General features: G+C 61.1%; 1 protein-coding gene across 4 annotated transcripts; it reads right to left on the reverse strand.

The window, feature by feature from the left end:
• Positions 1-1,181: 1,181 nt before the first annotated feature.
• On the reverse strand, positions 1,182-13,627 carry GRAMD2A (GRAM domain containing 2A). Of its 4 annotated transcripts, XM_068410060.1 has the most exons (13): positions 13,558-13,627; positions 12,543-12,890; positions 9,946-10,059; positions 9,247-9,304; positions 7,767-7,839; positions 7,581-7,684; positions 6,700-6,798; positions 5,640-5,711; positions 4,647-4,709; positions 3,182-3,368; positions 2,783-2,882; positions 2,581-2,688; positions 1,182-2,304 (listed from the first exon to the last, which is right to left on the reverse strand). In XM_068410060.1, the coding sequence occupies exons 3-13, from the start codon at positions 10,047-10,049 to the stop codon at positions 2,301-2,303; spliced, it is 972 nt and encodes a 323-aa protein (XP_068266161.1). In that variant the 5' UTR covers positions 10,050-10,059; positions 12,543-12,890; positions 13,558-13,627; the 3' UTR covers positions 1,182-2,300. The 4 variants fall into 4 exon arrangements, with proteins under 4 accessions (XP_068266161.1, XP_068266160.1, XP_068266163.1 ...); XM_068410059.1 differs by lacking the exon at positions 13,558-13,627 and having other exon boundaries at positions 12,543-13,278; XM_068410062.1 differs by lacking the exon at positions 13,558-13,627 and having other exon boundaries at positions 3,212-3,368; positions 12,543-13,267.
• Positions 13,628-13,748: the final 121 nt, after the last annotated feature.

The following is a 13,748-nucleotide window of genomic DNA, read 5'->3' on the forward strand; positions in this document are numbered from 1 at the left end:
GGGCTCCTCCAAACCTCCTCCACGTCAGCCGCCTGCACCCACACGTTGTCCCACCAGCTTTAACCAAAGAGCCCCGAGAGCAGCTGAGGTGGCTGTCGCCACCGTCACACGCCTGGCCTGGGCTCGGCTTTGTATCAGGTGCTGCAGAGCACCCAAAAAACACCAGGCTGGGCACACGAGACAAAAACCCCACCAATCCTAGACCTCTAAACCTCATTTTGGGGCCATAAACCCCACTTTGAGGTTGAATCCGTTGAGCACCAACTCTAAAAACAACCCTCAACCCTTCTGGCGTGGCACAAATAGGCATTTCGGGAACCGCACCGGCACGACGAGCTGGGCGAGTCCCCGGTGGGGACGGGGTGGCAGCGGGATGGTACCTTTCATCTGCCAGGTCACCCACAAAATCAAGGCTCCGACGGCCCCGTAACGCCAGGGGCTTTGAAGCAGCAGCATCGATAGTTTGGCCAGAAACGTGGCCAAAGCCCAGACTGCCCCTCTGGCACCCCAGGGTGCTAAATCTCCCCCCAAAAATGGGGTGACACCACCCCAGTCCCCACTTAGCCAATGCCACCTCTGCTGTGGCTTTCAATTTGGGCCACTTTCATGCATTTCACCCATTTTCACTCATTTTACTGCATGTGCCAGGCTGGTGGAGGGGGGATTTGGGTCGTGGATGCTCAGGAAGGAGGAGGAGGACAAGGACGAGGAGGAAGGCTCACCCTGTCCACCCCAGCAGGCTGGGGCTGCAGCTGCGCACCCTCCCCAGTCACCCACTGTCCCCAGGGTGGCCCTGCCACCGGCTTGAGTGTCACATCCCACAGTCTCTGCTGCCATCTAGTGAAAAAATCCTCCCTGTCCCCTATGCCAGGAGCATCCTTGGCTGTCCACCAAAAGCCACCCCTGGTCCCCCGTGAGCATGGCCAGGGTGACACAGTGCTGGAGAAACGATGCTGAGCACCCACCAACATCCCTCCTGTCCTGCCCTACGGGGTGTGACATTGGGGACCACACAACCCCAGGTCCACCAGCGCGGTCCCAAAGGCAACGCCACCCATCCCCAAGCGCACACGAGGACATGGCCAGCAAAGAGGCACCGGGACAGCCCAGATTCTGGGGTACCTCATCTCAGGGCTCACAGCCTGGCACCGCCACAAGGATGCTGGCACCAGACAGGGGCGTGCTAGAAAAAAAATCCTGATTTTATTTTTCATTTAAAAGCCATTCCGAGCCCGGAGCGAGCAGCGAGCTCTGCCCCAGGGCGCGGGGATTTGGCCCCATCAGCACTTGTAGTTCCCAAAAAAATCAGAAAGAAAACTAAAAATCAATCGCACGGGTATCACCTGCCGCCCTGGCGCGCTCCTGCTGCGGGATAAATCCCGTGGCATTCGGCTCCGCACGGTGACAAGGTTAACACAAACCAGGGCACAGACACGGTGCAACGTGGGACGCTCACCGGTGCCAGCGGCAGGCTCCTTTCAGGACATCTTAACGAGGCGAGTGGGGCTAACGAAGCCCTGGTCCGGCACCGTTCCCAGGTGTGGTCCCCAGTGAGGACGCCTGGTCTGGGGGGGACCCTAAAGTGCTTTGCAGGGACAGACAGACACACACACACACACACACACACACGTGACCCCCGAGATGCCCCAGTGCTCCAGGAGAGATGGGCTGGGGACCAGTACAGAGCCCAGCAGAGCTGGGAGGGCCCTGGATTGAACCCCCACCTTTAGGTGCTGGGATAAATGACACCCCACAGGGCTGGTGGCCCCTTTCTTCTCATCCCCGCAGCCCCCCAGGGTTGGGGCCATTCTTCCAGCCGTGGTGCCGAGGGGACTGAGAGGGGGATAAACAGGCGGGCTCAGCCCAGAGCCACTGCCCAGGCTTCACCCGGAGCAGCAGCAGCGACTCGTCAACATTTTCTGGGGTTCCTGGTGAGCCTCAGGTCATCTTTTAACAAGAAAACCCCAAGTCTGGAATAAAAACCGGCCCCCATTTTAGCAGCAAGTCCTAAGGGGAGGTCCAACCGCTCGGCAGCCCCAAGCCATCGTCTGGTGCTACGGCACAGCAGCGTCCCGGGGAGAAAACGGGTTTCCAGTGGGATGGGGAGTTGGCACCGGTGGCCGTGAGCCAGCCGGCTGGTCCTGTGGGCAGTGGGTGCTGGCAGGAAGAGAGAAGATACTTGGTCCCATTTTACCGGCCGAGGAAAAGCCGGGCCACGGCCAGGAGGACGCAGCACCGGGATCCGTACGCAGGGTGCCACCCTCTCGGCGTCCGTCCTCAGCCAGCGCGGGGGGTAACGGTCACCTGCAAGCAGAGAGCGGGGTAAGACAGGGCGAGCGGCCGCGGCAGCACCGTCCCCCAGCCCACCGCCCAGGCCCCATGGGCACGAGGAGAGAGACCCCCTGATGTCCCCAACCTGAGGGAACCCGCTCCTGTCCATCCCTTGCTGATGATGGCCACGGTCACGTTAGCCCCAGGGTGCAGCCCGGCTCCACCGAGATGCCCCGGTGCTTCCTACAACTGAGGAACCGGCCCCAAACCCACAAGGAAACCTCTTCCCAAGGGCTGATTGTCCCTCACCTCCTGTGCCCGCGGGAGAGGTAGTCCCGGTTCAGAGAGCAGAGCTGCTGCTCCAGCCGGAAGATGCGAAACGCCAGGTACAAGGAGGACACGACCAGGAGGCAGATGCTGGGAGCAGAGGAACAAGCACTCAGCGGCCGGTGGTCAAGACAGATGTCCCCCCGCCTCCTCCCCACGCTGCGGCCGCCCTCGGCACACTTACAGCACGATGAAGATCTTCAGGAGCTGGTAGTCGGAGGGTCTCAGCTCCGCCACGCAGCTCTGCTCCACCTCCAGCTCCTCCTCGGTGTTTATTGCACTTTCTGAAACACAAGCCCAGAGTCAGCGGCGCGGCGACGCTGGGCACACGCTAGTGCTCCTCCGGGAACCGGGAGCTTTCAAGCATCAAATATTCCCCCCTCGTGGGCTAACGCTGCCTGCACGGGCACACGCTGAGGGCTCAGACCCCGCAGGAAGGACACCCCATCCCCAAGACCCTACCACTGACTCCCAGCCCCAACCCCGCTTGTCTGCAAGGCAGAAAACCACGAGAGCGGAGGAGGGAGGAACGTGTATTTACGGGGGTTTACGCCCAGCACCGTGTGCGAGGCAGGGGACAAACCTGCGTCCCCAGGTCGGACGCAGCCCTCACCCGAAACCAGGGGCTCCTCGGAGGTGAAGGAGCTCTCCTTGGCGCCCAGGCTGCTGACGGAGGCCCGGTGGATGCACTGGTAGTCGGTGTCCGGCAGCGACAACGACAGCGAAGCGGGTGACACCTTCCTCCAGTTGCCCTCGGGGACAATGACCTCCTGTGGGAACACAGCCAGGTGAGCCGTGCTGCCGGCAGCGGTTTCTCCCATGAAACCGGCAGCGCCGAGGACATGGTGGGGCCAGGTTCAGACTCAAGCCTGACGGCACCTCCATTGAGCACCAGCACAACCAAAACATCATCATAAGGGTGAGCTGGTCCTCCACGATGGCCCTGGGGGGACACACGTTCCAATTGCCATAGGAAGGACCTACCACCGCACCCTACGCCTGCCCCAAACGCTGATTGCTGCCTCCTTCACCCCTTGGTTTGAAGCTCAGTGCTGTCACCCATCATCCTCCGAGACCCCTTCGCCCGCCCCATCGCTCAGCATCCCAGTCCCAGCCAATCTGGAAAGGTACCAGACCAAGCAGGGTGGCAGCCGGCACGGAGCAGGGTTCCCCCACCAGAGAATCCCCATGGCTAGAGCTGCTGAACTCCTCAGAAGGAGGAGCTGCCGGAGCTCCTCAGAAGCACCAGGAGATGCCCCCAGCCTAGATCATCCCCACTTGAAAAGCACTTTCAACCCCCTGGATGTCACCAGCCCGCAGGGGACATCTCACTTGTCACCTCCTGGTTCAGTGTGCAAGGCCACTGGCTCACAAGGGCCACCCCGATTGTCACCTCCAGCACCCAGCCTGATGCACAGGGCCACCAACCCATGGGGGACACCCTGCTCAGCGTTCCCCGTACAGCCTGGCACGGCCACAGCACCAACAGCTTTGTGTCCGAGCAGAGGCAGGGACGGGCCACCATGATGAGGACGGTAAAGGACACATCTGCTGGCCAGGGCCGCGGGCAGAGCCGAGCCCTACCGTGCTCCAAAGGCGGCAGGATGTGACCCCTCGTGCTCCCTCCCATACCGAGCTGCGTATGACCAATGTCACATCGTTGGAGCTTACTCCTACCCTATCGCAACGGTGTCTAGAACGATGAATTATCATTTTGTATGAGAATGATGAGAGATGAGTGAACTTGTTCATGTTATCTGCAGGCCTGAAGGTCCCCAGAGACCAACCAGCCGGATCATCGGCTTGTGCTCAGCCACAGGCTGTCCAAATCATCCTCTTGACCAAGTCAGGGTATGAGGATCCCAGAGGATGAGCTACAAAGGCGACAGCCTCGTCCTTGCACGACCTTTCTCAGCAGCGAGAGGAGAGGATCGACTCTGCGTGCCGGGAAGGTGTTAAACCCACCGAGAGGGCCAGGCGGCCGCTCTCCTGCCCACCAGGTGAGCTCGTGGGGGTCCTTCCCTGTCCCAGAGCTCCCTGACCCTCACCAGCGACACAGCGTCGGGCTCCTCCGTCAGCTCCTTCAAACTCAAGCTCTTCTTACTGGAAACCTGGAGAGGGGAAAGAAAGGGGCATTACGGTGCTGCCTCTCCCTGCTGCAACCTGAGCCAGAAAATTGGATTTGGATGTTTCTGGTGAGTTATGAAGAGCAGCGGCTTAAAATTTCCAAGCGTGGGGGTTTTGTGGCCAAAGAAAAGCATCCGGCAGAGGACACGGCACCCCATGGCTGCTTCCCGCTGCCGAAAACCCTACAGGGCCATGGCTGAGCCGGGAGCTCCCGTGAGGCCTCCTGCACCAGGCTCAGCTCCCAGCAGAGGGGATAAACGATTGGGGGGGAGAAAAAAAAGGGAATATCTGGGCAGAGCCCAGCACATTTCAAAGAATAAATTCCCCAGTTTGGCAACGGGGCTGAGTCACCCCAGGCGCCGCCCCGGCACAGCCGGCAGACACCCTCCTGGGCGGGGAAGGGCTTCCCACGTGCTTCAAAGGCAGGGAGAAGAAGAGATCCCCATAGTCCTCCTCTTCAGCTCGAGGATTGATGCGTTTCTTTGCCCCTCAGGCTTTTTAATTCAAATTTTTTTTGTACTTTGTACCATTTTTCCTCCTCTTAAAACATCAGATCAGGGGAAAAGGCAGCAATGTGCGGAGTGGCAGAACTAGTATTACTACCAGATTATAAATAATTCAGATCCACGCCCTGGGAGAGCACAGAAACTCCAGGCTCTGCCTCCGTCATGCGTGACCCAGAAAAGGCCAGTGGCAGCTCACGGGGAAAGGACGTGCCCAGGACACGGCTCCTGCCCCTCTCCCCATCCCTTGGTGCAGAGCGAGGACACCGGGAAGAGGCAGCAGGGAAGCGGGGAGGGCTTTGGGAGCGGTCCAAAGCCTTGGAGGCCGTGGTGAAGAGCTCTGCCCCCCGAAACGCAGCCCCAGGGGCGAGCACAGAGCCCGGTGGCCACTGGAATGCCGTCGGATGGTACCTGCAGGTGCGTGCAGACCCTCCTCAGGACATCGTAGACGCTGTCACGGGAGATGAGGGACACGAAGATGTACTGCAAGAGGAAGAGAGAAGTTGCCAGAAGAGATTCCCTCCTGTCCGGAGTCCCGTTCTTCACAGGCAGGGGACAGGCAGAGACGTCCCGCCCTTGAATCTCCCCTCCTTCAGGAGCCGCATCCCCCCCACGGGCATCTCCCTGCAGAGCTTCCCTGCTGCTATTTTTGCAGCCTGCTAAAACCTGGACCAGATTTTTTTTTGGGGGCCAGTTTCACTCGGCGGCTGTTCCCCAAGGGGCCACTCATGCTCAGCCCAGAGGGATGCGGCAGCAAATGGGGCCGGGAGCGAAGGAAAATATCCCCACGGATCGGCATGAAGGGACACGAGGCAGCGCTCGCCTGGCCCGACGCAGAGCCCACACAGAGCAGCCTTGCAACTGCATCGCTCTGAACGCCCCAAACCCTGCCTTGTGCCACCCCCTGCTAAAACCCCGCAGGAATAACCCTCTCCCAAAACCCTGCAGGAATAACCCCCTCCCAAAATCTCACAGGAATAACCCCTTCCCTGGGAGGCGACAGGCAACACGCAGTCACGAACAGCACCTGGGGCAGGCGAGGACTCGGACACGCCGAGCCAGGACCACGTCAGCTCCCTGCGGCCGACAACACCCAACATGAATTAAAAGCTGGAAATTCAGCCCCGTAACCAAGTTTTCCACCGGCTCGGGTTGAACGCTGGCCCAAACCCTTCCCCTGTTTGCATTTAAGGAGTTTAAAGGTTTTATTTGAGCCTGGCAGGGATTTGTCAGGCTCGGCCGAGTTTCACTTGGGCTTTGCTTCGCCCAGAAACAAAGTGAAATTCAGAAATAAAAGCAAAGCCACGGTGTTTGCCCTGGCCGGCCGCCAGCACCGAGCAGCCCTCGCTTCCCAACCGGCCTGGGATGGGAATCGCTTCGTTCCCTGCTCTCAAACCACAGCCAGCTCAGACCAGGGCATCCCCCCGGCTGCGGCGAGGCCGGGTACCGCTGCTCGAAGCGCCGGCGTTACCTTTCTGCTGGCGTTGGTGGTGATGGCCAAGCCGTTGGGCAGCAGCCGAGCCGTCTTGTGCTTTTTTATCAGCTGTACGGAGACCACCGGGATCACAACCTGGAGGGCAAAAAGACACAGGGATGGGCATGGCGCGAGCTCAGGGAGTTTCTTTCACCAGGCAGAGATTTAATCATGCCTCAAGCACAGCGGTGACGCGAGGATTTGGCATTTCACCCAGACAGCTTGTTCTGGTTGAAGGTCCCGGCACCCCTGGTGTTAATCTCAGCTCGGGGGTGGTTTCTACTCAATCAAAATAGCGAGGACACGGGGAAAGCATCATCCATCTCCCTAAGACCCATCACAAGGGAGCCCCTGGCAAGCCCGGGGAGGGTTAAAAATAAGGCAGGATGTAATTTATGGCAGGATAACGTCGTTGAAATCCTGTAATACCATCAGATATTTGTTTAAAGCGGCTGATATAAATAATTCAGTCCTTCAGCCCAGTTTTTAAAGGAAGTCGTCTCTCCCCGAGATCCCTGTCAGCCACAAAACTAATGGGGAAACATTCTAAATCAAGAAGAAAAGCCAAGAGAGATTCAAATCTTCCCCCCCACCACCACCCCTCGCCCCAAAAACTTTGATCTTCCTTCAAATGCCTTTGCGGCTTGTAGGAGGTTTTGCATCAGGGAATTTTAAACCAAACCAATATTTGGTTTCCCCCAGGCAGATCCTGCAGGTGATAGGAGGGGGAGGCACAGCCACCCTTCCCCTTCGCATCAGAGGTTTTTGACAGTGATTTTGGTGCTATTTGGGTGCAGGAGGGGATAAGGGAGCTGCGGTGTAGCCTGGGGTCTACAAGCCCTACGGGACCCGGGTGTGTTGGCCCCCTTCCCCGTTACCTTGATGTCCTTCCCGAAAAGGTTTGCATAGAAGCAGAGCCAGTTGGGGGAGATGTAAAGCCTTCCCTGGATGAGGATGTCTCTCTGGAGGGCACAGGAGCAAACTGCAAGGCAGAGGTAGGGACATGGCAGACCGTGTGCCGGACCCTGCCGCCCCCCGTGCCCGTCCCTCGCCACGCCACCCACCTTTCAGCACGCTCTCCTCCGTCGGGATGTCCTTGAACAGCTTGTGGTACTGGGAGTTGTACTTGCTAGCGGCCTGAAAACGAAGCAGAGCGAAGTTATCCGGTGACCTTGCTGATAAGGAGACCCAAATAAAATAAAAACCAGCCCCCCTGTAAAAAAAATCTCCCTCTCCTCGCACCCGGGACCGGCGCAGCGGGGTCCCACCGGGCTGGGGACGGCGGGCCCGAAGGGCTAGAGGAGGGTCGGATGATCCAGCACCCAGCGAACGCTGTGCCATCCTCCCAAATAAACATTGCCCCTAATATCTAAAGGGGGCTGCCGAGCCGCTGCGAGGAGCCCGTTTTCTCCCTGGCTCGTCCGCTGGCAATTTATTTTGCCCAGCGGTTTCTCTCCTCCTCCTCCTCCTCGAGCTCTTCCCTTATTCGGGGCACGGTGACAACACTCGCTTTGTGCCCATCGCGCCATCCAGCTATTTATATTCCCGGTGCCTCTTCACAGCCTGCGGAAGGAGGCTCAGCAGGTTCACCCTTAAATAATTCGGTATCTAAGTTAAAGGCTCCGAAGCCGTTCAACGCATCGCCTTAAACCCGCTCAATTAGTCCTGTCAGGCAGATTTGTGCCCCCTGCACCCAAGGAAGCAGCGCCCCAGACCTCAGGGTGCTCCCCGGGGACGTGGCTGTCCCCGCGGCGGTGACGGCCGCTCCCCGAAATCCAAGGGACGAGATGCTTCGCCAGGATGCGGCTCGAAGGGGCGCGAGGCTGGTGTGCGGGCGGCGCCGCAGGCAGAGCCCTCCTGCCCGCCGTGACAAGGTCACCTTCGCTCCGCGCACCTTGTCACCGGATGAGCCGGGCCTAAGAGGATCAAGGCTCTGCATCACCTGGGGGCGGCTTAGACAGCCCCCGGGGAGACGCCGGGACGGTGGCGGGTGCCGGTGGGAGCGTTTCAGGGGGACACGTTGGGGACTGTGGCATCACCAGCAAGAAACACCCGCTGGCCCCAGCGCAAACCCGTTGCCAACCCCACAACCCTCTCAGATGCCTCTGAATAATCAGCAAAATTCCTCCTCCGTCTTTTTCATGGGGAAAGGCAAAACGCCTCCTCCCTCCGCTCCTTCCTCTGCCAGCACATCCCTTGTTTGTAGACGGGCCGAAAAGCTCTACTTGGGGCACGATTTGAACAACCAAAAAGGTTCAAGCAGAGGGGAAGGGAGCTGCTTGCACTCAACATTTCCACTTTCTCCTTTGCTCTGGGTGAAGAATCCTGAAAGCGTTTGCAAAGCAGATCACAGGCCACACGAAACTGTCATTGGCTCCCCCAAAAATGCAGGCAGGAGCCTCTGTCCCGCACCACGAGCTGCTGTGGCTTCGCCTCCAGCTCCCGTAGCCCACACTGGAAACCCTGTGCAGGCTCCTCCGTGGCACACGGCCGGGGTCAGGCTACAACAAACCGGCCCGTTCGCTCACGAAGCCAAAGACGTACCACTTCCCGGTGGCATTTCTTGATGTCTTCATCCTTCAGGGCTTCATTCAGGTGGAGGCTGGAAGGAAAAATAAGAATTAATCAGGCAAGTGAAGAGCCTCAGGTCTCTCACCTGCTCCCGAAAACACACGTGCTGCAAGACGAGACGTGGCAAGATGAGACTGAAGAGAGAAGCCGCATTTTGCATGACTCGGTGATTTCTCATAGCATCGGGCGTTGGTGAGGTTAAATAATGGCTGCATCGGGCTGATGGCGAGCTGGTGGAGGTGCCCGTACCCCAAATACAGCCCCACACTGCAGGAAGGAGCCCAGAGCTGCCACCGGCAGCAGCCTGGGGCAGGTCAGGAGCTGGCGATGGGCAGCTTTGGCCGGGTCAAGGTTTCCCCAGGGAAAGCACAAATGGCAATCTGGGAACGTGCCGAGGCAGGAGGATGGCTTCAGCTTTGGTTGGACATGGGGACATCCCAACCACCTCAGCAGCAGGAACACCGCTCCCCTTCCCCAAACCCCTCTCCTCTCCCTGCTCTTATAAACCCAATATTTGAGGGAGAAGACAAAGAGGGGACCCCCCCCTGCGCCCACCCCTAGCCAGAGGGTTGCATTTGGGGCTTCAGAGGCAGCAGGGATGCTGCAGGAGGGGGGAAAAGGAGGAAAAAAGAGCAAATATTCGACCGTAGACGCCGGGACGCTGCCCCTCACCTGCCGTCGAGGGAATCCAAACTCTTCTCCTTGTGGGATGCCTCCAGCTTCTCACGGCCGTGCATGGGCTCGGGGCTCTTCAGGGGAGCTGCTTTTTCATGCATCGGTTTGGCGCTGCAAGGAGCAAGGAGAGAGGGGAGAGATGCGTTTGGGAGCTGTAAATGCATTCCCTTCAGTGCCAGGCTGCACGGAGACGTCGGTATCTCCGCCGCTCAAGGACAGCAAGAATATTTCTGCGATTTCTCAAGTCACGCGGAAGGGGGAAAAAAAAAGGGCATTTCTTGCCAGGAACTCCCCGGCACTCGCTCCCTCCCCGCTACCTCAGATAACACCCTCCAAAGCAGAGCCTCTCCCCAGGCCACCGTGCTCAAGAGATGAAGGTCTACAAATCACAGGGCTGTGAAGCTCCCAGCGGGGATGGAAGTTTTGGCCAGTGAGGGCCAGAGTCTGCTCCTCCGGGTTGGCGAAACACCACCTTCCCGGGGCAGAGCCCGTGCCGAAGGCACCACCTCCCTCTTTTAATCGCTCCCCTCTCGTTAAAGCCCGTTATTTACTATCAGGAGTTTTATCAGAGGCGCTTATCGGCCGCGGCAGGTAAAGCAAACACGCTCCCCGCGCCGCGCGGGGAAGGTTATCACCCGGCGGGCCAAAAAGGTGACGCTTCCGCCCTCGGCAAACCGCAACCGGAGATTGCCGGGGCACCGAGGGCCATGGCGGAGCGGGATTGATGCCAGAGCAGCGACCCACAGGCTCTGGCAGAGCCAGCAGCCACCGGACCTACGGAGAGGAAATTATTCAAGGGAAAAGAGCTCGGCTTAACAGGCAGGAGGGCGATGCCAGAGCAGGTGGGGGACAGGCAGGACGGCAGCGGGCAGGAGGAGCAGCAGCAGGCAGGAGCTGGAGCGCATCCCGGTGCCCGCAGGGACGATGCCCAGGAGGAGCAGCCAGCCCAAACTGCTTCCTGAAGCAAGAGAGGGGCTCTTGCGCTGCCCTGGGCTTCCCTACACACACTCCGCTCCGAGGGGCTTGTCCGAAGGGGAACTTGTCTAAATAATCCCCCACAGACTCGGGGAGAGCCAGGACGGGGCTGCTGCACCCCGACACCCAAACAACCGGAGAGCCGAAGCCGCATGAGCCCCCGTGTCCCCGACCAAAACGCTGTCCTGATGCGATGGAGCCGGGCTGGATCCTGGGGGATGCTCCCACAAGACAGCACATACACGGGGCTGCAAGAAAACCAGACACGAGTCACCAGTGCCACACGCTTAGGACTGGGCTGGGAACCAGCTCCTGGATCCCCCCAGGCAGCGTTCGCAAAGCCAACAAGCTGCCCGCACGGCCCCAAAGCCTGAGAATTGTGGGGATGGGATGAACGAACCGAGGCTGTGGGGTTTTATTAGGAGAAGCTCAGGTCAAAGGATGTGTCTGGAATGGAAAGGAGACTCTGCCAACGAGAAGCATCAAAATAACATCCCGTGGCATCGCACCAAAAGGCTTTTTCCCTGCCTGATTCCTCGGACACACCGTGCCTTCGGGACGGGACAAACACCCTCTGCCAAGTGATGCCACGCTGCCCTAAAGCCAAAACTCACACCATGGAGGCACCGAAGCCTTCACCTCCCCTGACCCCGTGCTGGAAAAGGGGCTCCAACTCCCTCCAGAGCCTTCCCCCTCCGGAGCTCAGCCTGCTCCGGCTTCCCCCACGTCATCCCTTAAATCCCCAAGCAGTTGCGCCGCTTAATCCGGGCGAGCGGATTTAGCCCTGACCGGGGCTGACACCAAGGGGCACCGCGTGGGGGACGGGGAGAGGCACCCCCTGCTCGAGGCGAGGGCATCGAGAAACCCCCCCGAGGTCACCAAACGCACAGAAATCCCCTAAAATGAGACAAGCCAGGGGCTGGAGAGCACTTGGAAGCGCCGCACGGTGCTGTCCCCTTTTCCCTCCCTCTTACGGTCACTGCTGGGGACAAGTCCTGGGTCAGACTGTCCCCAGACACAGCGCTGGCACCAGGCAGCTCCAGTGAGGGTGTGGGGGCTGCGAGGAGCATCCTCAGCCCCAGCAGAGACATCCCCAGCGGCTGCCTCATCTCCCCCTCTCCAGATCTCGCTCCGTCACGGCTCCCAGACGCAGCAGGGATGAAGAGCCGGGGTTCAGGAGCGCAGGGTGACTAAGTTTGGGCTCCAGGCAGAGCTGACGGGGAGGTTTCCCTGCCAAGAGCCGCTTCCAGTGCCGGCACAGGGAGAAAAACACTTTCTAACAGCTCACACCATCACCCTCCTCGAGAATTTTTTTTCTAGCAGGAAGCTGCTCCTGCAGGAAAACCACCGTCCCCCATGTCCCAAACTACAAGCGGAACAAGAACAGTTGGAGCACGGAGCCCCTGAGATGAGGCAGAGTGGGTGGGTGCAGGAGTCCCTGGCAAAGAGAAAACATTGCCGGCAACCTGCCGACCCCCTGCCCGCCGTACCGGGACTGCCACCCCCCCTCTGCCCGTGCAGGCTCCCTGAGACCCCCAGCTCGTCTCCTCGGCTGCAGCTTTGCCCGGCAAAGCCCGGTGCTTCTCCCTCCCCGCGGATCCGCATCTCCCTTCCCTTACACAGCGCTGGGATCCGGCCTGGAAACGGTCTGACGCGAGCCCCTCCGGCGGCGCTTGGTTTTCGCTGGATCCCTTCCCCGCTGCCGGCGCAAGCGAAGGGGAAGCGCACGGCAGAGGCGGGAGAGAGCGAGCCGGGGATTTCGGCTCCCGAAAACAATAAAAGAAACGAGGATCAGAGCCCGAGGGAGGCACTTGTGGCTGGGCTGCCTTGGCCCGAGCGAGCCCGGGCAGGATCCGGCGAGCTGCCCTTGTTCCTGGCTTTCAAGGTCATTTCAATCCCGTGTGTCGGCTGCTGGAGCGGAGCCACCGCCGAGGATGCTGGAGGGGAACGGCCGGTGCTGAGTGGAGCTGTCAGGAGAGAGGCAGGAGGTCAAGGAGAGGAGGGAGAGACGGAGCCCTGGGGGGGGAGCGGGGGGGGTGTCCCCAGGTCCCCGCGCCCCGGGGCCACCCCTGTCCCCAGGGCCCGGCGGGTCGCAGCCGGGGTGAGAGCCAAGGCCTCGGTCCCAGGCTCACTCCCAGCACCCGGGATACTGGTTTGTGCTGGGCGCCGCTCGAAGAGCCCCACACCACGCAGAGAGCGCGGCCTTGGTCCCCTCCAGGCCCCGGCGCGGCAACGAGGGGCCGGGAGAGCTCGGCCGCCGCCCAGCCCCGAGCCACGCCGGGGGCGGCGGCAAGGAGCGGCCGGGGCAGCCCCCGGGGCCAGCCCCCAACCTCCGCCCGGGCTCGGAGCCCCCTCCCAGCCAGGGCCGGTGGCTCCCGGGCCAGGCAGCGGCGGGACCCCCCCCCCCCGCGCCGGTTCGTCCCCTCAGCGCGGGAGGCGGGAACGGGCCACCGTGTTTCCGCGCTCCCCTCAGAGCGCGACGCCGCCGCCGGGGGCGGGCCGACGGCTGGCCCCGCGCTGCCCCGGCGGCAACGGGGACGCGGCCCGCGGCTCCCGGCCGCCCCCCGGGCCTCGGGCCCCCCCGCGGCTCCTGGAGCCCCCCCGAGCCCCCCTCACCGCCCCCCCGCCCCTTACCTGCGCGGCAGCCGCGCGCTGCCCGCCGCCGGCAGGCCCCGCGCGCCCGACCTCCCCACAGCGCTACGGCGCCCGCTCATTGGCCGTCCGCCGCTACGCCCCGCCCCCGCCGCGCGCTCCCATTGGTCGCCGCCGTCCTCAATTGCCCTCCCTCCGCCGCCGCCGCGCCCCGCCCACTGGCGGGAAGGGGG

The sequence above is a fragment of the Nyctibius grandis genome, chromosome 11 (assembly GCF_013368605.1).
Source record: "Nyctibius grandis isolate bNycGra1 chromosome 11, bNycGra1.pri, whole genome shotgun sequence".
Classification (NCBI taxonomy): Eukaryota; Metazoa; Chordata; class Aves; order Nyctibiiformes; family Nyctibiidae; genus Nyctibius; species Nyctibius grandis.

Bases quoted from the DNA above. Each gene is read 5' to 3' on its own strand.
- GRAMD2A (XM_068410060.1), bottom strand. From the start codon at position 10,049: ATGCATGAAAAAGCAGCTCCCCTGAAGAGCCCCGAGCCCATGCACGGC. The intron at 9,305-9,945 runs GTGAGGGGCAGC...TTTTCCTTCCAG, and splicing joins TTGGATTCCCTCGACGGCAG to CCTCCACCTGAATGAAGCCC. The intron at 6,799-7,580 runs GTAACGGGGAAG...TTTGCCCTCCAG, and splicing joins TTTTCGGGAAGGACATCAAG to GTTGTGATCCCGGTGGTCTC.